At 38.6% G+C, this 26,445-nt stretch overlaps 1 protein-coding gene across 12 annotated transcripts in view; it reads right to left on the bottom strand.

Moving 5' to 3' along the window:
- ptprt (protein tyrosine phosphatase receptor type T) overlaps nt 1-26,445 on the bottom strand; it is a 444,335-nt gene that overhangs the window by 306,037 nt on the left and 111,853 nt on the right. For all 12 annotated transcript variants that reach the window (XM_047347294.1, XM_047347295.1, XM_047347298.1 and 9 more), the window contains exon 8: nt 14,787-15,080. In XM_047347294.1, coding sequence (XP_047203250.1) covers nt 14,787-15,080 — 294 coding nt within the window. The remainder of the gene's footprint in view (nt 1-14,786; nt 15,081-26,445) is intronic.

The raw sequence follows: 26,445 nt of genomic DNA, 5'->3' as shown, positions 1-26,445 counted from the left end.
GCTGATGGGTAATCGCACTTCCACCTTAGACAATTTCAATAAAACTCGAAATGAGAACATAATTGATGGACTATATTACTGGTGGCCTCGGACAATTTTTGTTTCGAACCAGTCCTCTCCTCCTAGCAGTGGGGCATAACTCTTAGTTACCTTGGTCAGGGTTTGGTTGGAAGCCACACTATAAGTTCTTAGGTAGACCTTCTTTCTGCTCCTGTTAAATCAGTATCAGTAGCATAACCAAGTCGCATAACGAAGAGGAGAAGGGAGTATGGGACTATCACCGGAGGGAGATCTCAAGATTATTTTTTATGTTTATAAATGTTCGATGTTTTCAAGGTGCAGTGTTCTTCAAGTTGTAAAGTGCAAGTTCCTACAGTTGAGACAATATGCAGTCAGGGTTTGATACTTGGGCACTAATGAATCAAATGAATCAAATATTGAATTAATCACCTGGAATGTAAGAGGCCTTGGGAAACTGATCAAACTTAAAAAAGCAATGAATAGGCTTAAACAATATCATCCAAAAGTGGTCTTTATTCAAGAAACACACTTACTTATGAACCAAGTTGCTAGACTAAGGAGAAGATGGCCAGGTCAGGTATTTTCAAGCTCCTTTTCCTCACTTGCGAGGTGAGTGGCAATACTTATTCACAAATCCCTACATATATGTATTAAAAAAACTATCATAGATCCTGCTGGAAGATTCATTATAATTCAAGGTTCATTGATGAACAAAAACTTAATATTGGTTAACGTGTATGGCCCTAATATAGATGACCCGGACTTTTACAATAATTTGTTCCTCTCTATTGCTGCTCTCCATGGTAATGTGATTATTGGCGGGAACTTTAACTGTACTCTAGATCCTAAGCTTGATCGATCAACTGGCTCGGATTCGTCTCACCCTAAGAGTAGACAAGCTATACAACATTTCATGTCTGAACTAAATCTAAAAGATATATGGAGAGTAATGAATCCAACAAAGAGAGAATATTTCTGTCATTCAACTACCCACAAGAGTTACAGCCATATAGATTATTTCCTGATTTAAAATTCTCTGGTACCCAGAATTATATAATAATAGTATATTGATCTCGGATCACTCATTATGCATGCTTAAATTATCATCCTTGAATGCTTTTAGACATAGTCCTGTCCTCCTAGTTTCCTGAAATATGTAGAAAGAAATATTGATGATTACTTCAACTTCAATAAATCAGAGACTACAACATCTATTAGATGGGAAGCCTTCAAGGCATTTATATGGGGACATATGATAAGTTACACAAAAAACAAGTCAAATAAAATGAGTAAGGAGATGCTTGACCTTGAAGGGTAAATAAAAGAGGCTGAACTTGAGATAAGTTTAAATAATTTTAAAGAAAAACAACAAGAACTGCTATTGCTGAGAGCAAAACATGATAAACTCACCACTGATAAAGCCTCAGCAGAACTATTCAGACTGAAACAGACTTACTATGATCAGGGAGAGAGGGCGGGAAAACTCTTAGCATGGCGCATAAAAACTATGCAGAATGAGAGGGTAATAAATGAAATTACCACTGCAGATGACAACACTACACTACAGATCTTTTTAAAGTTTTTTTGCAAAGATGCAAACAATCTTCAATAATTTCATTTGGAATAACAGACGGCCCAGATTGAGCCTATTATTACTATATCTTCCATTTGATAGAGGAGGGCTAGAGGTACCAAATCTTAAATGGTACTATTGGGCTGCTCAGCTCTCTAGTGCCTCCTGTTGGTTCTCAGCGATAGGTTTATCTTGGGTAAACTTAGAAAATACTAACACCACAACCATACCCCTAAATTCTTACTTATATTAAAGAAAATATAAAGATTTGTTAAAAAAATATTAAACCCACTGGTAAAAAATACCATTCGAGTTTGGTTTGATGCACACAGGTTCAAGGATGAAGTACCAACACTATCCCAATTTTCTCCCATTTGGGGCAATATGACATTTGAACCAGGTAGAAAAGAATTGGGCTTCAAAACATGGCATGATAAAGGTCTATGTAAAATTGCAGATTTATTTGATAAAGGCACTATGATGAGTTTTGATGACTTAAAACTCAAATTTGATATTCCCACAAGGCATTTTTTTAAGTTTCATCAAATTAGAAGCTTTATGTTTGCTAGACAAAAATATCTCACCTTACCCACTTTCACTTCATTAGAGGACCTAGCAATAAATCACCATATGAAGAAGGGTCTAATATCCCATTTCTACAATACCATCAAAGACAGTTCGCAAACCTCCTCAGATAACAAAAGACTGGCATAGTGTGAGGATTTAAAAAGTAATATATCAGTGGATGAGTGGCAGACGGCCTGTCTGAAAGCTCAGACACAATCTATCAACACTAAACTTAAATTGATCCAATATAAATGGCTAATGAGAACATATGTTCCCCCAACATTATTAAACAAATGTAACTCTAATATTCCAGATATATGCTCTAAATGTGGGACCAAGGGCACTCTGATCCATTGCTTATGGGAGTGCCCTGAGATCAAAATATTTTGGAAGGAGGTTTTAGACAAAGTTTCACACATCACAGGTGTTAAGCTGGATTGTTGTTCTAAACAATGTATCTTAGGGATTTTTTCCACTGAAAATCAACTAAACAATGTTGAAAAAAACCCATAATCTACTGTTTGCTACAGGCAAAATATAGTATAGCCAGGTTCTGGAAATCTATTGCCAGGCCTCAGCTGAAAACATGGCTATCTACGCTATCTAGTTCTCTTGCCCTAGAGAAGCTTACTTTTATGCTTAAGGGTAAATACTCTATGTTTAAAAAGATGTGGAAAAATGTCTTGCTATTTTTGGAATGTGGAAGTGTTTGTAATGATGAATGAGTGGGCGAACGTCATCGGGCTAATTTTATTCTTTTTGTTATATGGGTAAAGTTTCCGCTATGCTCATGCTAAATAAAAACAATTCAAGTGTATTTAGCTGTATGAAAAGTGTTAGAAATTGAATCACTGATAATGAATGATGTGACATAAGGGGGAGAACTTTTAATGTGAACAAGTTGTTTGATGCCTCTTATGTACGATGCTCAGAAAGTTTGGATTAAATTCTAGTGTGCTCTGATACAACAAACTTAAAATATACTGTCTCAATGCACTTTACACATGTTTGTCACCTTGAGGTTTTCGGCTGTTCATGCCTTTCTTTTTTTGTCGTCTTTTGTTGCTGTTATTACTTACTGTTATGTGCGCATGTGTGATACATGTCTTGTACCGTGTTTAAAATACAAAAAGCAATAAACAGATTTTTGAAAAAAACAAAAAAAAACAAACGAGGGATACTGAATAAAATTCTAACCTTTAATAAAGGCAGCATCATATCAGAAGGCACATATACTAATTTTGTTTAATTATTCAGCCAAAAAGCTAACCTAATATGTTTATTTTAAAGACAATTAGACTGCTGAAAAGCTCTCTTTGAATACTACAGCTAGTATTATTTTCAGATTAATTCATTTCCTTCATAGAGAGCTAATCCACAAGAGGTCGCTTCAGGCAATTTTGCAAATAAAACAATCAGGTTTAGTCAGACAAAAAGACAATTCAATGCAAATCAATGCAATTTGTATTCAACACTGTAAACAACTTTTCTGGGATTTAGAGGCTACTTTTACATAATTTACAGGTATTTGGAACTTGCCTAGAAATTATACTTCACTCTGACAAAACGTATTAGTTGCTTTTATGGAACTTATGCTGAACTTTTATAGTACTTTGCAGAACGTACAGGTTAGATTCCTAAACTTACAACTGTCCATCAAGAACTTGGACATTACAGGTTACTTTACCTGCAAGTTTCGCAATGGTAACCTAGTTCGAGGAAGGTAAGGGCTGTAATATACACTACCGGTCAAATGTTTTAGATGCACTTTCTCACTTAATGGGTCTCTTTATTTTCATGACTATTTACTTTGTAGATTCTCACCAAAGGCAACTAAACTGTGAATGAACACACATGGAATTATAATTGCTACATATTTCCATGTGTGTTCATTCACAGTTTTGATGCCTTCAGTGGGATTCTAAGTACAATGAAAATAGTCATAAACCTAAAGAAAACCATTTAATGAGGAAAGCATGTCTAAAACCTTTGAGCAGTGGTGCATGTTGCTGCCATTTGTCTTTTTAAAGGTAAACTGATCTTGTTTTCAGCTTTTACCATTAATTCAAATGTATTAATACTTTGTTAGTCAGTCATTTTCTACCGCTTATTCCATAGTGGGTCGCGGGGAAGTTGGTGCCTATCTCCAGCAGTCTATGGGCGAGAGGCAGGGTACACCCTGGACAGGTTGCCAATCCATCGCAGGGCAACACACAAACAACCATGCACACACTCATTCATACACCTAAGGGCAATTTAGAGAGACCAATTAACCTAACAGGCATGTCTTTGGACTGTTGGAGGAAGCTGGAGTACCCGGTGAGAACCCACACATGCACGGGGAGAACATGCAAACTCCATGCAGAAAGACCCCCGGACGGGAATCAAACCCAGGACCTTCTTGCTGCAAGGCAACAGTGCTACCAACTGCGCCACTGTGCAGCCCACGTATTAATACTTTGCTTTAGTTTAAATGTTTTATTTGCTAGATACAAATGCTCCGAGTAGTTGAAAAAGTGTGCAAAAACATATTTGTCAAATATAGGCTGGAAGTCTCAAAGTCAAAGTGGGGAACGACACCAAGGGTGGTAGAGCATGATGGGGATAAAATCATGCTGGACTTCCAGACCCAGACTCACAAACTAAACCGCTGGTCATGGTGGAATCCCAAGTAACAGCAACATCTGAAATAAGTAATACAAGAAGCTCAAGAAATACCAAGGGCTCAAACAGGAAATAGAGATATTGTGGAAAGTCAATGCCTGAGAGTTGCCAGTGACCTGGTCAACAAACTGGGAGACAGGCTCCAACAAATGCCAGGAACAAACTCTCTGTCTAGAAAAAGAGTATTGCTAGCTTCACTGTATCTCCCAGGCCTCCAACAAATGACCCAAGCTTTGTGTGGAACTGTCCAGGAAGAAAAGACATACAGAAAGTGTGTTACAAAGATACATGTAAACATATTTAAATAATATGAGTGCTCTGAGCAAACATGAAAATAGAAGAAGTCTTGTGGTAAAAAAAAAAAACAAGCACTATGTGGTAGTTATGGTGATTGTGACCAGGAAACGCATGTAGCTGGTTAATGGTTACTCTCTGAGTTGCACCACGACATCAACAGGTTGCTGCAAATTGCTACACAGAGTTGTGACATTTGATTTTCAACACAGCCAGCTTATTTACTAAAATGTTTAATGGGCTCCATCTTTTTTAATGTGTCCCTATATAAAACAGCTCTGAACCATTGGATGAAGAAAGGATGTACTCTCTTAAGTACTTCTATACTGCTTGGCAGAATGACGGAGAAGTTGTGTCAGCCAAATCCGTATATACCCAGCAGGTGAATTAAAAATCAATTTTTATGGAGTAACGCATTAGCCAACACTCACATTACCATCCTTCAAATAAAGATATTTTATAAGAAACAAGCCAGACGCAGAGAGACAAAAGAATATGCTGGGATGTAGCTTATAACCTCAGGTGAATTAAGTCTTAACAGAGTGGGACATTAGCCAACATTCACATTAGCATCACCTTCCAATAACGAAGATAGGAAAATTCAAAGAAGAGATACTAAAGCAAGATTTATGTACTGTAGGTGAATTTAAAGCTCATTTATAGGGTAACATATTAGCCAACAGTTACATTATCATCATTCACGTAAAAAAAATATATATTTATAAGGAAGAGACCGGAAGTGGGAGGACAAGAGGACCGAAGAAGTCAGATGAAGATGCAGTTTGTGGGGGTATGTTTATAGATAGACAGATGGAAACCAAGATTTACTTTAACTTTAAAAGGATGTTGGTCATATTCACAGAAGAGGGGATTGAGTCGGTGGCTGGAGGAAGATAGAGGACAAAAATAAAAAAGTAGGGCGGAATGCAAACTGTTGAATATTGTGATGAGATATCTGTAGCAATGCATTGTCCCTGATTTAAGAGGGATGGATCTACAGGGATGAACTGAGGAGATAGAATCTCATTTAAACTCCATGGAGGAGAGCACAAAACTATGAAGGTCACAAACACACAGTTTTAAAAGAATGAGGGAACAACTGGTCGGCTGAGTGTCATTTATAGAAAAAGAGAGAAATTATTCAAATCATGGCAGGGTGAATAACTGTTTGAAAGCCTTGAAAGGCAAGAAAAGAGTGATGAGTAGGAAGTTAGAAGCAAGAAAAGCTGAGGAGGAGGGTGGCTGTATGGTAAAATCCATCAATATCAAGGCCGTGTGCTATCAGCACCTCAACCAAAAGAAAAGTGTTTATTTGGGCATGCCTACTTGTTTTCCCAAATGTGCCACAGTTGAGGAGATACATGGTTAACGGTGGCAGCAGACTTACTAGAACATCCACTTTCTGACGAAATGACCTAAACCCTATTTTCAACAACAGCTGCAGGATGAAACACAGCCAGACCAACCTTTTGTTTATTTCTGCAAGAATATCACCACACAGATATTGTTCCCCACAGCTAGTGTCTGGCATTACTTCAAACTAATTGGTAATATTTGTGTAGATATAGCTGAAAAATATATATGGTGCCCTGCAAAAATATTCAAATCCCTTGAGGACTATGGTTGTAATGTGACAAATGGCAGAAAGCCTAGAGATGATTTAGGTGTATCAGAGAAAAAGGGGCTGAATATAAACACACACAAAAACTATCAAAGTTGTAGTTGTACAAAAAAAAAGATACTGTGTATTATTTCAACCTGAAAAGAAAATAAGAAACAAGATGGTGATTAAAGAAGTTTATTGATGAAAGTTAATATCTTTAGCGCTCGGACCCCGGAAGAAGACATGAATGCTGAGAATGACATGAGCTTGAATTAACGTCTTAGAATTAGATAATTATAATTATAATTAGATAAGTCTTCCCCCCTTGGGATCTGATACTGGTGGTGGAGTGATGCCTACAAAGGTAAGGGAGCTGGGAGCTCAGCTGAAGAGCGGGGAATCCATGACTGGAGGTTGTTGGGACCACAGCCATGGTTACAACGTGAAATCAGAATCAGCTTTATTGCCAAGTTCGTACATACAAACAAGGAATTTGACTCCGGTACACTTTGCTCTTTGGTTTTGTTTTTGTATTACATAATATACATATTTACAATGTACAATATACACATATATAATAATAGAAAGGTGCATTTGCAACATCTGTATGCTGTTGTTTTGTACTCTATTGAATGTTCAACAGAGAAACAGCGTGGGGGAAGAAACTAACTCTGTGGCGGCTGGTTTTAGTAAACAGTGCTCTGTAACGGCGGCCTGAAGGTAAAGCTCTGAACAGTTTATGTGCAGGGTGTGTGGGGTCTGCAGAGATTTTAGCAGCTCTTTTCCTGACCCTAGACCTGTATAAGTCCTGGATGGAGGGAAGGTCAGCCTTGATTATTCTCTCTGCATTCCTGATTGTTCGTTGCAGTCTGGACCTGTCCTGTTTTATGGATGAGCCAAACCACACTGAGATGGATGAAGACAGGACAGACTGAATGATGGCAGTGTAGAAGATGACCAGCAGCTCCTGTGGAAGGTTGAACTTCTTGAGTTGCCTCAGGAAGTGCAGTCTCTGCTGGGCCTTCTTTCGAACAGTGTCTATGTGTGAAGACCATCTCAGGTCCTCAGAGATGGTGGTTCCTAAGAACCTGAAGTGGTCCACAGCTGACACGGTGTTGTTGAGGATAGTGAGGGGGGTGTATGGGGGTGGTGTTCTCCGAAGGTCCACCACCATTTCCACAGTCTTGAGTGGGTTGAGTTCAAGGTAGTTCTGACAACACCGGTGTACCAGCCGATCCACCTCCTGTCTGTATGCAGACTCATCACCGTCCTGGATCAGTCCAATGACAGTGGTGTCGTCTGCAAACTTAAGGAGTTTCACGGACGAGTCCGCTGAGGTGCAGTCATTTGTGTACAGAGAGAAGAGGAGTGGGGATAGAACACACCCCTGGGGGGCACCAGTACTTATTGATCTGGATCGGGAGAAGATGCTACCCAGTCTCACCTGCTGCTGTCGGTCTGTCAGGAAGCTGTTGATCCACTGACAAGTGGAGGCTGGGACATTGAGCTGGGTGAACTTCTGGTGGAGGATGTCTGGTATGATGGTGTTGAAGGCCGAGCTGAAGTCTACAAACAGGATCCTGACGTACGTCCCTGGGTGGTCGAGGTGTTGCAGGATGAAGTGTAGACCTAAGTTAACAGCATCATCTGCCGACCTGTTTGCTCGGTAAGCAAATTGCAGTGGGTCCAGCAGAGGGCCTGTAATGTCTTTCAGGTGCTTCAACACCAGCCGCTCAAAGGATTTCGTGACCACAGACGTCAGGGCTACAGGCCTGTAGTCATTTAATCCTAGGATGGTGGGTTTCTTGGGCACCGGGATGATGGTGGATCGTTTGAGGCAGGAGGGGATCTCACATTTCTCCAGTGACTTGTTGAAGATCCTTGTGAAGATCGGAGCGAGTTGATTTGCACAGGCTTTCAGGCATGATGGGGAGACGTTATCAGGTCCTCCAGCGTTCTTTGTTTTCATGCGCTGAAAGAGCCTGTTTACATCTTCCTCAGAGATCTTTAGTGCAGGCAGAGGATCTGAAGGTAGGGGGTTGGTAGCTTTGTGGGAAGAACTTGTTCCTGAATGGGATGTGGAGGAGATGGTTTGAGGTGTGAATGGCTTCTTGTCATGTCTGCAGTAGAAGCCATTCAGACGGTTGGCCAGGAGATGACTGTTCAGGATGGGTGGGGGGGCTCCTATAGGCAGTCAGGTTTCTCAGATCGGTCCATATAGCTGAAGTGTCACCAGTAGAAAGGCTGTTCTTAAGCTTCTCACTGTAGCTTCTCTTGGCTGCTTTGATCTCCTTTGTAAGTCTGTTAATGGCCTGAACGTACCACGCCCAATCTCCACTGCTGTGAGCTTCTTCCTTTTCCCTGCGCAGATTCCTGAGGTGTGGAGTAAACCATGGCTTGTTATTCCCATAGGTGCAGAAGGTTCTGGTGTGCACACACATGTCCTCACAGAAACTGATGTATGATGTCACCACATCAGTTAGTTGGTTTAGGTCAGTGGCTGAGGTTTCAAAAACAGTCCAGTCTGTGCATTCAAAGCAGCCCTGTAGCATCTGCTCAGTCCACTTCTTAACAGTGTGAACCTTGGGTTTGGAAGCTCTTAGTCTCTGCCTGTAGGTTGAGATGAGGTGGATTAGATAATGATCCGAAAAACCCAGAGCAGCCCTGGTAACAGCATGATATGAGTCCTTTAAAGCTGTGTAACAATGATCCAGTATGTTTTTGACTCTGGTGGGACACTTAATATGCTGTCTGTATTTGGGGAGTTCATTGGAGAGGTTTGCTCTGTTAAAATCTCCCAGTATTATGATGAAAGAGTCCGTGTATTTTTTCTCCACGTCTGTAATCAGCTCAGCGAGATGTTTTTTTGTGGCAGAAGTGCAGCCATGCAGTGGAAAATATGAGCCAATTATTATAAACGAGGAAAACTCTCTCGGTGAATAAAACGGTTTACAGATGATGGAAAATGACTCCAGATCAGGACTACATGTTTTCCCCAGCACTTTTACGTCTCTGCACCAACCTTCATTTATATAAAAGCAGATTCCGCCTCTTCACTTCTTCCCCGATAGCTCCGCGCTGCGATCCGCTCTGAGCAGCTGGAAGCCCGGCATCAGCAGTGCGCGGTCCGGGATGTTTTCATTCAGCCATGTCTCGGTGAAGCAGAGAATCGCTGATCCGCGGAGATCCGTGTTTTTATCGGTGAGAAGAAGCAGCTCGTCCATCTTGTTGTTTAGAGAGCGGACATACATTTGCCAGGTGGATTGAAGGCAGTGGTGTGCGAAGTCCTCTTTTGCGGAGCTTTACCAGCGTGCCAGCACGCTTTCCCCTCCGCCGCTTTCGGCGCAGTATCCCGTATAGTGCTGCAGCTCTGCTCGCCAGGAGCTCAGTTAACCTCAGATCGATGAAAGATGGTGAAAAAATCCCTAGAGAGGACTCTCTGACGGTATTTTTAAAGGTGTGTGTGTTTGATTCTGGAGCTAAGCTATCAGCTTCTTTGTTAGCTTCAACTGCTAACAGGTAAGGACACGTGCTTGCGTGCTGAAGAATATCTACCCAGAAAGGTTGTTAGTTTTCAAGCTAGTAAATAATAGTCCCTAAACATTATTTTACTAAATCTGATAACTAAATAAACACCATTAAGCCCCATTTCTCCAGAAAGATTTGGCTCTTTTCCAAAATACTTCCTTAAATATTTTACCATCCTCTTAATAATATTTCTTTGAATATTATTTTAATAAGTAAAGGGAGCTAATGAGACACCGTTGAGAATTAGTCATCCAGAAGGTTGATTTTATTCAGCAGATCATTCTTTAAACATTATTTTACATTATTAAAATAATATTTTATCTGATCTTGCATTGTGAATGGTTGTCTAAAGGTATACCAATTATTGCCTAAGTTAGTTCCAAGACTAACTTAACTTCATTTCCAGATTCTTCAAGATAATCCTTGGTTCTCAAACATAAACATTGCATGGTAATGTTGCATCAATCTTTTGGTCATGATTTTCAATCATCTTTAATCAACTTGTTTATATTGTTCATAGTCCATTAGTCTTCCCTATTCTTTAATTCTGCTTGGTAGTTTAGTTGGATTGTTTTAGCATAGTAAAGAGTTTGTTGATTGAAATATGTTTGACTTTGAGTTGACTTATTTTTGTTAATAAATTCTTATATTTTAAGAAATTGTGTGAATTCATTCCATATATGTGAAGAGTTTATGCTGTTCAATAATGTCAGAGCTTGTCTCACACCTTTCTATTTTGTCCTAATACTATCGCCTTACTAGGCTGGTATTCACAGGACAACCTTTAACAGACCGAAATATTATTTGATAAAATATTACAATATTAATAGTAAATATTAAATAATATTCTCAGATTCATAATCACAAAAAGGTCCTTAAAAGCGAAGCCTCAGAGGATGATTGATTGAAAACACATTTGGATCTGACACTGATTGGATGGAGGAGAGATGCATGGTGGAGTCATAGGACGGCCGGGGGGTGGAGGTGAGTCTTTCAGTTTGAATTTTCATCAAAACTCCATTTTAATTTTACTTCAAATTAAGGCCCCATTTAATGTCCATCACAGAAAATCCCAATGAAATACATTGAGAATGGTGGAAGCAGTTCCAGTTCTTAGACACATTTCTCAAATGTCTTCAGGCTTCAAAGTCCACTCAGATGGACTTTACATCAGTCCATTGGAGCGAAGACAGAAAATAAAAGAACAAGAGCAAAATAATTCATTGAAATGGCCGCTTCAGAAATAAAATCACCTTTTAACTAGACCTATTTGTAGCCACCTTTGGGTCTCGTGTTTTTTAAGTAGAGAGGAAACTAAAGGTGGTCAGAAGAAGTCAAAATGTTGTTCCAGGTTGTAAGACTTGTTTAAAAATTGTCTTAATCTGACTGGCTGCAGACAGTTCTATTCAAAATTATAATCCTTAGTTTCAATTAACCTTTCATATATGGTAGATAGAAAATAGATATTTTATATGTACTAGTTGACTGAACAGCTGCATGTTGGTGTGGTGGTGAGGATGGGTTTCTCCTGTGTTATAATCTAAGCTGAGACCTTGGAAAGCGGAAATTAAACGTTTTATACATACTTTCTACAGCAGTTTCCACATAGTCAAAGATGTGCATGTTAAGACTGCAAACTACCCTGAGGTGTGTGTGTGTGTGTGTGTGTGTGTGTGTTTCTGTCTTGGCATCACAGTGAGAACCATTTTCCCGATTTCACCATCAAATTGAGGACCGTTTGTACCAAAGTGAGGACATTTTGCTGGTCCTCACGACCTATTTTGCTAACGGTTAGGTTTAGGACTAAGGTGTGAATTGAGTTTAGGTTAAGGTTAGGGTTAGGCATGCACTGGTAATAGTTAGATTTAGGATTATTGTCAGGGTTAGGGCATAGAAAGGGTTGAAAATTACTGAAAATCAATGGAAGTCAATGGGAGTCAACAGATGGTCCTCACTACATATAGCAAAACAAGTGTGTGTGTGTGTGTGTGTCAATGGTGGTCTGTACAATCTGTGCCGACCTTCTAGACTAGTGACCCTACCTTTCACCCCAAGGATTGTTGGAAAAGCAAACAGCCCCTCAGTATGACCTTCAACTAGTTTTAAACAGAAGTATGAATGCAGAAGGTTGTATTGAGATGAGATGAATTGATTAGTTAGGCCCATCAATGCCCTCAGACATGTTCACTGGTGTGAAGTGGTGCTGCATGAAAACAGGATTCTGCAAAGTAAGAAGAAACCTTCTGATAATCAGGACCACTGTAGCCGAGAAATGATAACAGTTCAAATGTAGAAGTAGTCATATTTAAACCGATTACTGGGCTTGATGGGAGATCCGAGCAAGGCTGTAGATATTAACTCGAACAGAGAGGTGAACACCGAAGGTGTGGAGACAAACCACAGCAGCCCACACACAGCAGCTACGCCAGTAGCCAGCAGGCTCTTGAACATCTGTCATAACTGTTTGCTTCAATCCCATCACACACACACACACGCACACACACACACACACCCTGTGAAGGGTTGTGACAGCTCAACACTGAACCACAAGCAGAGAAACACATGTTTCTTTCTAGTACATTTTCCACACAAACAGAAATGACTACCATTTCGGTTCCATTTCACTTCACATCAACCACATCTTTATCTTCCTTTTATCCCATCCATGTTTCATGCTTCCCTTTCCTTTCTCCACATCCTACATCTATTGTTTTATTTTCCGAGACTATTTGCACCCATTTTTTTTCCATTCAACCATTTCAAGCTGTTTTATTGCTTAGATTTTTTGTGACTTACTTTAATTTGAAGGTAAAAATTTGTTTTTCAACTCAGATGTCATATTCAAGAGAAGACATCTGCTCATCTGCTGTAACAACTTCACAAGCTGTACATCCTGGTCTGCAATTTGTGTCTGGAAAGTTTTCCATCAGCAAAATGAAGTCTAAATGGCGTTAAAGCAACAAAAGAGCAAAGCAGGAGGATGTTTGAGGGCACAGCGGGGGGCTGAGGCAGTGTGTGTTGGATGTGTATTTGAGGCATTGTGTGAAAATGTATCTTATTGTCTTCGTTTAGAGGTCAGAAGCAAGTCGTGTGTATTCACGCATGCATACAAAATAATTCAAAAACAGGTGAGGTTTGTGTACTTTTAATTACATTTAATCACTATGGTGTGGAACAGGGATTATAAAGGGACAAAAAGATGGTAAGAAAAAGAACAAGAGGTAAACAAATAAAATATTGGTCTAAACAAACACATTTACATACTTTCTTCTCCACCACAAACTAATTAAAAAATTTTGGTTTTATAATTTGCAGAAATCTTACTTGTAAGACACTCGGGGTTCCAAAAGTTGGGGTTGGCACCCCACTGGGAGTTGGATCTTCATAATAATTAAAGTAAACAACGGAAGTGATCATTGTAAAGGTGTATTTATACAAAAAAAACTTTCCTCAACTAAAAATAGTACTAACAAAAAAATAATATATTGTAAGTTGATGCTGCTTCCGTTATCATTAGACCGCTGTGCTATAGACTTGCTACCAGTGCTTGCAAACTCAACTGCCACTGGTCTCTTTCACTGTTTTTTGGGGTTGTGGAGCTAAAAACCTTGGGAGCAACCAACATAAGTCATTAAAGCCCAAAGATATAGACAGTTTTAATTTTCAGGTAAAAGTAAAATATCATACAAATTTCAAAAATGACAAGCAAACTCTGCACCAACAATATGCTACAACTAGTAAGCCATGTTATTTTATGCTCAAGCTCTGCATTAGTGATATAGTTTAATCAAATCTCATTGATCATTTTAAAAACTGCTAGTTTTTTGTGCAAAGTAATACAAGGAGAAACAATTGTTCTGAATATCTAAACCAAACAACAGTACACACCTAATCTACTAGAGCTAAAAACAATGCCATAAAAGTGTCTCAAATGGGAATTAAACCATCTAAACCTTCCAACTGAAACTACTAAGCTCTATAAAATGAGACTGCGCCATATCCATTGTTAAAAACCTTTTACCTTCCTGGGAACACGGTAAAACTGCCTGCCTACATGGGCTTGTGATCCTTTTTCTTATAGCAATGACGTAGCATAACTGTTTTTTGCTTAAATCGCAACTAGGAAGAAAGTCATTGCAGCCCCAGTCATGGTTCAGTATCAACACAAGATTTATAAAAATCATCATTCAGAGCTGCTGCTGGAGCCAGTTCTTAACTAAGTGATAAACCTGATAGGCTGTCACTTAATCAAATGAAATGTCACTTGTTGTGCCCTTACACCCCCACTGGGATACTCATTATCTGCCATGATTGCCCCCAACCGACCTCCAACAACTTCTCCTCCTCCAAACGAAGCACTTAAGCTCTCCTTCATCTCGGAGCCATCACAGTTATCATTATCTGTGATTTATGCTGCCATTCCCAAGAGGAAATCTTCTTCCTTTTTTTTATTGTTTTCACTCATCCCCTCACATCACTCAGATTTCACTCATAGTCCAAACATCATCGAAAAGGCATGCAACCATCAGCACTCACCTGCACATTTAGTCCTGGTTATCAGTGGTGGCCCCGGTGGTCCCGTTCCTCCTTCTCCCGGTCTGGACAGCAGGACCTTGATCTCATACTCCACATCTGGGTCAAGATGCCACAACTTATAGGTGGGGGCGTCAACCACGTGGGTCTCTGCCCAGTTTCCTGTAGTGGTGCGGTACTCCACCTCTTTCAGGATAATTGGCCCATCTCCAATGATGCTGTTGGCATTGGGTTTGATCCACAGGTAGGTGGCGCCAACGGCAAGCAGTTCAGGGGGAGCGATGGGAGTGGGTGGGGCTGAAAAATGCAATTGGAGGAAGTCATTTAAGTGTATTTGATACATTTTCTCTGTTTGTACAACAGTTTTTTCTTCAATTGTGCAGTTCAGCCTCAGAGCCAATTTGAAAACAAATACTGTACAGCCCTTTGTTTTGACTGCAATGCAACTAACTGAGCTAGCTGTATGTGGCTCTTTCGACCTTCCCTAAAAATGATATAGAGCGATCTAATGTTTTTAAATACAAATATAATAACATATGCAGATTTGAGCAGCTTTTCACTTTTTTCATGGAAAATTTGCATCGAATCTTCAAAAACTGAATGACACTAAAAGTAACTAATATTTTCTAAATCTATTTTACTTGTTAGGTTGGAAACTCTTTGTTTTTTACATCTTTTTACACAAATATAACCATCCCATAGAAGAAAATGTATCCATCTTCAAATTTTTATGTTTTTCCTAATTTAAAACCTAAAAACAGAAATGAAATGGGGGTTCTTTAAAAATTACCACAAATTTCCTAAAGCAGATATTTATCAAAAAATTAAAGTTGTCTTTTTTCATAGGTTAATGAAATATTTGCAGCTCTAATGTTTTGTTTAGCTGGACTGAGAAAAAGTGCAAAGGTTGTAAACCCCTGATCTAGTTACAGCAGATCTTCACCCTTATCTTTAAGGCAAAGCCCAGCCACCGCTAACATAATTTCAGCTGCCTATATGATGATAATGCCTGTATGTAGATTTAGATTTAAGTGAGAAAATTAACCATTAACCCAATACATTTCTTTTCTTAAATGATGGAAACAGTTTTGCTGCCAGTTGACTATCCTAATAATATAATTTTAAAATAATTACTTATCTTGCCTTACATCTTATGGTGTTTTTTGTCTTTTTTCACTACATAGCAAAGCTAAGATTTTGAATAAAGCAACTTATTTTTGAAATAGAGTAGCTTCCACACCAAGGTGTAGCAGGGTGTAGGGCCGTGTGGTGTCCTATGCAAGGTATTCTAACACACATACAAAAAATAAAAACAGCTTATTGACAATGGTAAAAAGACATTTGAATTAAGTTCAAGTGTTGATTAGCCTAGAAGGAGATGCAGAGACTGTTTACAAGCCAAGTAGTAACATTTATGTTAAATAAACAAGCAAATCTGCCAGGGCATAGTGACATAAATCTGAAAGCATCACAGCTAAAGAGCAGCAGGAGCAGATGGAAACAATGACAGGGAAATTAATTGGACCTTTCCCGTTAGTCACCAGACTGCCTGTGCCTGTGAAGCACTGCGCTCATCAGCATGATCTACGGTAATTACCACGGACAGCTCCCGCTTTTCTGACGGCTCCAAGACCAACACTTCGGACAGCAATCATATACAAGATCTACCAACATATACTAATATCACAAAGGATTCACATCTATTTTTGAAATCCTACTTCACTGATTTTAATGCTGAAGTTTTTTTAATACAAATTGTATTACATTCAGTAGTCTTTAGGTATCTTTAGCAGCTCTGAGCTGAAAAAGTTTCCATTCAGATCAAAATCTTTTCACCTTGAACATCTAAATGTGTTTTTCCAGGAAATGTTCACATGTAAAGATACTACAGAACAATGAAACTACTCATTTATCCTCTTAAACAACTGCATCAAATATATTTTTAAATATTAGGCTTTGACTCTTAATATGGACCTTTTTTATATTTCTTCTGTGACAGGTGCTTTGTCAGTTAACAACTACATTAAACCTGCAAAGAACCCCATTCCCTCTACCGCGGTCTACAAACAATGTCCTGATTTAACTCTGAAAGTTTTTTTTTTTACTTTCCTTAAGGCTGGATTAGCATATGTATGACGGCTGCAGGACCGATGAATCAACTGTCAGTCGGTGCACACTCATACATCTCAACTATATGGAGGCAGATTGTGCATGCAGCCATGACTCCACACATCAGACATCATTTTATCTATACTATTTTAATCAGGGGTTGTCATTCAACATTAGATGAATCACCCGTATCATTAATTTGAACAGTTATTTTTCTTGGCCAGAATAATCGTACAGCTTCAATGATTTCACAATGTAAGAATTAGATGCACAAGTGTGAATGCATTGCGGATTCTTCTAATCTAATGGTCAAAAATGATCATATAACAGATAACAGATAATATTTAATTTTAGATCCATCCATCCATCCATCTATCCATCCATCTATCCATCCATCCATCCATCCATCCATCCATCCATCCATCCATCCCCAGGCCAGACAGGATATATAATCCCTCCAGCGAGTTCTTGGTCTCCCTTGGGGTCTCCTCCCAGATAGATCCTTAGATTGTTTCAATCTTGGGCAGAATAAGGACGACTCCCTTGGATTAAAAGCAACCTCACACATGGATTAGGTCAAGAAGCTTCACTATTGGTTTGGTACATGACTAATGGTAGCTGTTGTTGGTAACTATTGCCCAAAAGTCCTGCTTTAACTTTACGTGTAGATGCACTAACAACTATCTGCTGAAAATACTGAGGAAGCTCTGCACAGGTAGCAACAATGAAGCATTCTTCACTGTGGCTGAAACTATAAGCTTGAAGTTCTTTATTATACAGGAAACTGTTATTTCTGCTGCAATATTCTTACTAGCAATTTCATGTATGTGAGGCCATTTTGATGAAAGGCAATGATGGGTGCACGCTTCTATTTGGAGGTAATCACTCCTAATGCAAGGCGACAATCATTTCATGCACGTCAGTCACTCTTTTAAGTTGTTAAAATGAAGTTGTTTCATATGTGTTCTTAAACCTTAATGTTTTAAATGCTTATCTATAGTTTAAAACGGTTTCAACAAGCAGACCAACATGGTTTATTGGAGGTACATTTTATAAGGTGCACACAAATATCTCCATCTGCATTAAGGCCTGTTTACTGCAGTGCATGGACACAGAACCAGTAAAGACTCTGATTGCTAATCAACAACCATCAGCCCTCATACAGCTATGTTAATGAAAAGTGAGAGAGTATAGAGTGCTGAATGAATAAAGAAAAAAACATGAATACTGCAAGATACACAGTCATATGGCCAACTTGGGTGATTACAAGGTTAGAAAAAACAGGCAGGAAAAAGAAGTTTGATTTGAATTTGATTTAAGACTCAAATTGTATTTACGGGGAAAAAGTAGGATTGTGTGTGGTGAAAGATGGATGAGTTGATCAAAAGTATCAGATAACGCTATGTAGAAACTATGGTTGTAGAAGGTCAGTTTTATTTTTTCAATTATTTGTAATTCATTTATTTTTTGTATGACTGGCCGATATCAGTTAAAACTGACCCATATTTGTTTTACAAAGTGGAGCCATTTTTAATTAGGGTAAACTTGCATAAAAATGAAAAAAATAGAATAAAAAACCCTTCTTCTGATCTCAGAATCTAATTTAAACTATTAGATTTAAAGGGCACAAGAAAAGAAAATGAACCAGTCCTACGATAGCTGTCCTCATGCAGGACACCATACCTGCAGGCCTATAAGGACTTCAGTACAAACACATGGACAGAAGCCTCATAAAAGGTTTTACTCAGGGTGTCCTGGGAGCTTATTGTCTGATGAAACACTGCCCTCTCAAAACTGATCTGTGTTACTTCCCACTGGGGGAACAAAGTATCTGCATTAACTTTTTTACTGCACCATATTACGACCCCGGTGAGGTGCTTGACAAGGTCTAATATTGTCAAGAAAAATAAATTTCTCTAATAAAAGTCCTGCACATTAACTCGCAGAGGAAGACTTTACCTTATGCTTTGTGTGTGTACTTGAGGTCAATTTCAGCTTTTTATTGACAAATTTACTAATATTTTGTATTCTTGATATAAATGTATGATATTAAAATGTGTTTGCGCATACTTTTCCCTGCACTGGGTAAGAGTATTTTATGAATTTGATGCTTTTTTCAGCTCTAACCTTGGATTTTTAAGCCAGTTGAGATAAAAACTAAAGTAACATGAAATTCCCTTGTACCTGAAGAACTATCTGCCATGAATTGTGAAGGTGATATTAAGGTAAGAGGTTATATGGGTCAAGTTTACAGGTATGAGTGCACTTGCTTTCTACGTTAGAATGTTTCTTTTAATCCTGTCTGAATGCAAATGTATTTAAAATATTTATATTTTTTTGCCATTCTCCTAGATGTTGCAGCAAACTTTGATTCTGATACCATTTGAATGTATTTATATAGTGCAAATTTACAACAAACGTCATCTCAAGGCACTTTATAAAAACTGTTTCTTCTTGTCAGCTCTTTTTAGCTGCTCTCTGTCTTTAACGGCCAGATGAGGAATACGATATGGTGTTGTCCTAAATTCAGCTTAGTTAATAATTATAGCACCAATCTATAAGTAGTTATTTTAATATATTGTATTGCCATATTTTGTGATAGTGATTATTGATGTACCACTCAGATAGTGATTAAATTCTGTGAATTTCTTTGGTGAAGAGAGAGCTGATCTCCTCCAAGGCTCGTTATCTGTATCTTTTATACAGAAAATGAGTTCAAACAGGTGCAGTTAATACAGGTAATGAGTGGTGAACAGGAGAGTTTCTTAAAGAAGAACTAACAGGCCTATGAGAGCCGGGATTCCCACAAGTGGTTAGGTGATCAGGTGGGAAAACAAGCAAAATCGGCAGAGTATCAAATACTTGTTCTCCCCACTGTATGTCCCAAATAAAAGCAGTTAAAAAGTTACCAATTAATCTTTTGCTCAAAGTACTCAAACTGTGAATCAACGTTTTCGGTTGGGACTGAAATCGTGGCTGAGCTTCTTTAACATCTAAGTATGATTTACAGTCTTAAGTTTTGTATGCAATAGATTTTAGTTTTTGTGGTACATTATTTAATAAAGACTAAAGATTTAGCAGTAGTCTACTTTTAACAAAAGCTGAGAGTCCAATATCACTTCAGGAACCCTCAAATCCAATTAGACACAAAACCAATGAGGCCAGATGAGGAGGAAGGAGGTATATGGTTGCTTTAAACAAGGGTCAGTGATTTGACCCCAGCAGAGAGTGACCTGGTTCAGAAAGAACATGAAACCCCTCCTAAAGGTATCGCTGCCTGCAGGAACTTTGACTGACCTGTTTCCATACAGACAAAAACTGATTCCACAAGCTCAAGCTTTAGCAGGTCTGCACAAGTATTTCCGATAATTCTAGGTGTTCTCAAGCTGTGCCGTGCTCTAATAGACTGAAAGATTCAGCACCAAAAAAATGTTTGCATATGTTAGGGGAACAAAATCATGGGGGTCATAACCACTGATATAGTAGAAGGACTCAGTCTGCTTGAAGATTCAGGAGATATCACCTGAGGTGGCGGAAAAGATGGAAAAGACAGTTGCACTGACTGCAACGATCATGTTGCCAAAATTGATTTTTCTCCCATTTTGACAGTGGAGCAACAAACTGACATTCAAGTTGACAGAGGAAAAAGCATAGAAGATGGTTCTTAATCTTTCACCATTTCCTCTCCTGTCCTTTTAAAGTAACTTTAAAGCCTTTTGAAAAAGTATGCTGACAAAAACTGATTTTTTTTGGAGTAAGAGTAATTAATCTGTACAGAATATTTTCAAAACCAAAAGACTTTTGAAATGTATTTTACATTTATTATGCTGGGTACATATTTATTGTTTGTAATTACTTCTTAATTGGAGTACAGTCTTATTTTCTCTTTAAATTACTCCAGGCTTCTTTAACATTTGACTAGGTTTGGTATGTTGCTCCTTTAATTTAATTGAATAAATGGCAGATTCTATTTTCCAGCACAGAAATCAGGACTAATGAAACATTATATGATTTTAAACCTTATTAACTTTTCATATGATTTAGAACTTTTTTATATGATTCATTTAAAAGTAGTGCAATTCAAACTAAAATATAAAGTATGATATGTTTGTTTTTATTTTCTTACATTGCTTCAAATGGCTTGTGTGCATTTTTAGGGTGATTACCCATTAAATCTTCAATTTCTAAAGCAAACAATTATTTTTTGAACTGCCATTTGTTTTATCTTCAAGAAAACTGAATTCCAAACTCAGAGCTCACACGAAAAGACCTAAATCATTTATTTTTGGTCAAAATGAAACATATTAAACAAATTTGCTGAAATGAAAACCTAATGTTTTGCAGGTTCAAGTCCTGTTAGGTTGTGCTTACAAACATTGGTTTGAATTAAAAAGCCCTTCGATCATTCGACATTGGTCTCATCTCTTTCAGAATACATTGTTCCGGAAGCAATGTGGTCCATTTCGGTGCAACGTTGACTTCTCAAAAGACTTATTTTCCACTTGGCAAATAATCTCTGTAAAATGATAAATTCCAGATTGTTTGGAAATTCCCTTATAACCTTTCCCTGATTGGTGGTCAGCAACAACTGCTTCTTTAAGATAAATGCTGATGTCTGTGCCTTGGCATTGCGTTAAGCCACTCCTTCGTGCTCTAATGCAGCAAGCTGTCAAAACCCCTGCCTTTTAGAGGCAGTCACAATTGATGATGATCAAGTAGTCAATGCATTGCAACGCAGAACAGGGCTGCTACTTTCAAATTTAAATGCGGTGAAAGCAGCAAGGATTGTAATTAACACTTTATGTAAGAAACAATCTTTCATTTGGGCCCATTTCCCCAAAATATGTGACATTGTCGCTCATGACTACACTGTGCCCATCAAAGTGTCTACAGGCACAATGTAAACCTCCACCTGCTTTCCTTCTTTTAACTATGGAGGATAAAGAAGTCAGAAATGTCAAACCAGTCCAGAGACAGGGAGCTTTGGGAGAAAATGAAAGATCAACAGTAAGAAAAACCTGAAAAGAGACACTGATCCTCTTAGTGTCACTTCAGTTTTTTCCACTTTCTAATAAAATGACAGTCTCAAACATGAGGAAACAGGAGATTTGTAGTGGACACATCTCTCCTCTTAAAGTCGACTCTCTTCATTTTATTTTTGGCATTCATCTGAACATATCCACAAGAACATCTAGTGTGCGAGCAGATTGGAGTTCAACAAGCTGCAGACAGAAACTGCTGATGGGGTTTAAGCTGTCAGCTTTGGCTTCGTGATTTAACTGGTTTTCTTTCAAATTCTCCTCTGTTTTCTGTCATCGTAGAAGAGGGTTTAACATTAGTCATATTTACATCTTTTCTTTAGACCTAACTGCATTTTTTCTATTTTCCTCCACCCTTTTATTTAGTTTCCCGTTTTAAATTTTGAGTTAATCTTTTTCTCTGTCAGGTCAGGTCCTTCTTTCTCTTCTTCTCAGTTCTTTCCACCAACCCATCAAACACATATCTCCCTTCTTCATCTATCTATCTATCTATCTATCTATCTATCTATATATATATATATATATATATATATATATATATATATATATATATATATGTACAGGGGTTGGACAATGAAACTGAAACACCTGGTTTTAGACCACAATAATTTATTAGTATGGTGTAGGGCCTCCTTTTGCAGCCAATATAGCGTCAATTCGTCTTGGGAATGACATATACAAGTCCTGCACAGTGGTCAGAGGGATTTTAATCCATTCTTCTTGCAGGATAGTGACCAGGTCACTACGTGATACTGGTGGAGGAAAACGTTTCCTGACTCGCTCCTCCAAAACACCCCAAAGTGGCTCAATAATATTTAGATCTGGTGACTGTGCAGGCCATGGGAGATGTTCATCAAACCAATCTTTCACCAGTCTTGCTGTGTGTATTGGTGCATTGTCATCCTGATACACGGCACCACCTTCAGGATACAATGTTTGAACCATTGGATGCACATGGTCCTCAAGAATGGTTCGGTAGTCCTTGGCAGTGACGCGCCCATCTAGCACAAGTATTGGGCCAAGGGAATACCATGATATGGCAGCCCAAACCATCACTGATCCACCCCCATGCTTCACTCTGGGCATGCAACAGTCTGGGTGGTACGCTTCTTTGGGGCTTCTCCACACCGTAACTCTCTCGGATGTGGGGAAAACAGTAAAGGTGGACTCATCAGAGAACAATACATGTTTAACATTGTCCACAGCCCAAGATTTGCGCTCCTTGCACCATTGAAACCGAAGTTTGGCATTGGCATGATTGACCAAAGGTTTGGCTATAGCAGCCCGGCTGTGTATATTGACCCTGTGGAGCTCCTGACGGACAGTTCTGGTGGAAACAGGAGAGTTGAGGTGCACATTTAATTCTGCCGTGATTTGGGCAGACGTGGTTTTATGTTTTTTGGATACAATCCGGGTTAGCACCCGAACATCCCTTTCAGACAGCTTCCTCTTGCGTCCACAGTTAATCCTGTTGGATGTGGTTCGTCCTTCTTGGTGGTATGCTGACATTACCCTGGATACCGTGGCTCTTGATACATCACAAAGACTTGCTGTCTTGGTCACAGATTCACCAGCAAGATGTGCACCAACAATTTGTCCTCTTTGGTACTCCGGTTTGTCACCCATAATGTTGTGTGCATTTCAATATTTTGAACATTGCACCAGTAAGAGCAGAGTGTGAAAGTTCAATTAGCAGGGTAAGAGCACAGTTTTGCTCAAAATAACCAGGTGTTTCAGTTTCATTGTCCAACCCCTGTATATATATATATATATAGACATGAAATGGCAACAACATGGCGAACTGACCAACATGCACAGCTCGACCCTCGTACAGAAACAAATACGCACACACCCTACGGAAAACCCCGAAGACCTGCTTAAAAAGACAGGCAGAGTGTACTCCCCCCTTAATACACCAGACTTAATGAATATAAATAAAGAAACAAGACAAAATATTTTTCATTAAATGGAGGCTACGTAATTACATTATTTTATTGCCTCCCGGAGCACCTCTTTGCAGAACCAATAAAAAAATTCTAGCCAATTTAATATTTTCCTTGAATTTTATGATGTTTCTTTACTTCACATACACTGTGGTGTTTTAGAACAGAGGTTCCCAAATGGCTGACTGCAGTACGGGTCAGGCTGGCTATTGTTTTGTCAATAATTTTTTTCTCATGTTTTCAAACACAAATGAGTTCCTCAAGGGTAAATTTATGGGCCACTTTTTGTTAACATCTAGATTATTGATCAGGTGTCCTTATGTACGCTTGCGACACACAATTATTTAGTCTTTATATGTTATAGGCTTCCTGTAAGCATCAGAACTAAACAAGTTATACAGACTTCTCACAGAAAAGGTCCGCCCAACAGACTTTTCAAAACCTTTAACTTAACTTCATCTTTTTTATAAGATTTAAAAAATTTTTTTACAAGAAACCGACAACCCCTTTACAGGAGGAGCTTGTGTTTCTGTGAATGTTTGACATCTCTTTAGTGTTTCTCTTCAAACATTTGACATCTCATTTCGGAATAAAACTCCTCAGTTGGAAGTCCAACATATTCCAGGCAGTTATTGTTGTAAATTGGACATTGTGTTGTGCTCACACCCAGTGGGATTTCGGAGTGTTACTGGGTTTCCAGGAATCTGACATACAGTAGAGCTGTCCACTCTTCTATTGATTTCCTTATCAGGAACAGACACACAGGCGATGTTGGAAATGAGCTCTGGGGCAACAAAAAGCTCCACGGACACACACACTCTGACATTAACACACACTCTGGTGCTACTGCTGGGTCTAATTCTTGGACTACAATCAGCTTTATGATGACCCAGGGAGACTTAGAAAAATGTGCCACAATTGCTGGGGAACTCACACACACTCAAACACATTCTATGTGAGGTATCCACGGGCCAATGGCTGACAGCAGCTCTCCTGGATCTCTGCTTCGCCCCACTGAGTCTTATCTGTGATAGACAGAACACACCCACCCACACACACTCACACAGATGTCAAAATGCCCATACAAGATGCAATGCACACTCAAATACAGCCAACCTTCAATCTCTGCAGGACTGTAACAGCTCAGCATGAAGGCTTGGCTCACTCATTCACACACGTGTGGACATAGTGCAATCTTTAGTGCTTCAAAATCACATGAATCATCTCATTTATGGTTATATGACAAAGAATGAGTTAAATCAGAATCAGAATCAGCTTTATTGCCAAGTTCGTACATACAAACAAGGAATTTGACTCCAGTACACTTTGCTCTTAAACTAAGCTTTTAAATGTATTATAAAACTACAACAGATGATGAAGAGTTGATACATGAGGTAAATTTATAAAACAACTTTTGCAGAGCTGGTGTTCTGTTAAAAAGATAAGAACATGGAAGTCACTCCCCTTTCCTCTTAAATATGTCTGCAACTTGACTCTTTAAAAAAGCTAATGAAGTTTGGTCATTTTTAAATAACCTGGTGGAATGTTTTTAGTTTTCTTTATTATTATACTTTCTTGATTATTAATTGATAACCATTTTTATAGTATAAAAATCTTTATATAAAACAAAATCAGACATTTCCAGTTTAAAATCTTGTGGATTGTTTTTTTTTTTAACTTTGTCTTAAACTAAATGGAAATATTTTAAAACAACGATCTTGAGGAGTCATTTTACATGGTTCCACCCGGAGGAGGCAATAAACCAGCTGATCTTACCTGCCTCCGTAAACCAGAAGACCAGTGATACCATAAGGAAGCCCCCCATAACTCAGAGAAGGTAAAGCGCATTACAAAGGTCATTGCAACTGTTATTGCAAAGGCTCTCTGACCATCCAAAGACGTTGAAAATTAGTTGATGAGTTTTTGTACTAAGAAGCTTTCTTTGAATATAGCATGCCACCAGACCAAAACAAAGCGATGGGATCACGAGCAAGTAAGTTAGCTCTAACATCTGATGCAGATACTTTTATGTAATCCTATGCCACCATGACTCCACATGTTTTGGATTTGGGGTCATGTTCAGTCAATAATTGATTTGCAATCGCATCACGACATTATGCATCATAATCTCATAAAATAGTGAAAAGAATTAAGATTCCCACCTCAAGATAAATGAGACGATTATATTACATATGTAGAATGCACTGACCAACAGATATAAGAATGTGAAATTGTAGAGAGTATGAAAACACAAACACATTTCCATGATTTAATCTCTGTTTTTCATACTTATGCAGACCTGGAAGCAACCTGGTTCTTTTCAAGACTAAATTTGCAATCATCTATTTGTAAAAATTTAAAACAACTTATTTTGGTAGTTGAATGTCAAGATTTTCCAACATTTAAAGTCAAACTTGTTTTGTAGTGAAGTTTATAAGGTTTGTCTTAGTTGGATTTGACCCAGGAAATTTGTCCTTGTGAACTAAAGGATTGCTCATCTTTCAGCATCATGAAAAAAGGTGTGTTTGTAAAGGCCTATGCTCGTTTTTTAACAATTTGAGCACATTCATC

This window comes from Girardinichthys multiradiatus, chromosome 20 (genome assembly GCF_021462225.1).
Source record: "Girardinichthys multiradiatus isolate DD_20200921_A chromosome 20, DD_fGirMul_XY1, whole genome shotgun sequence".
Lineage (NCBI taxonomy): Eukaryota > Metazoa > Chordata > Actinopteri > Cyprinodontiformes > Goodeidae > Girardinichthys > Girardinichthys multiradiatus.
The sequence above is the reverse complement of the archived record's forward strand: the minus strand, read 5'-3'. Positions and strand labels throughout refer to the sequence as shown.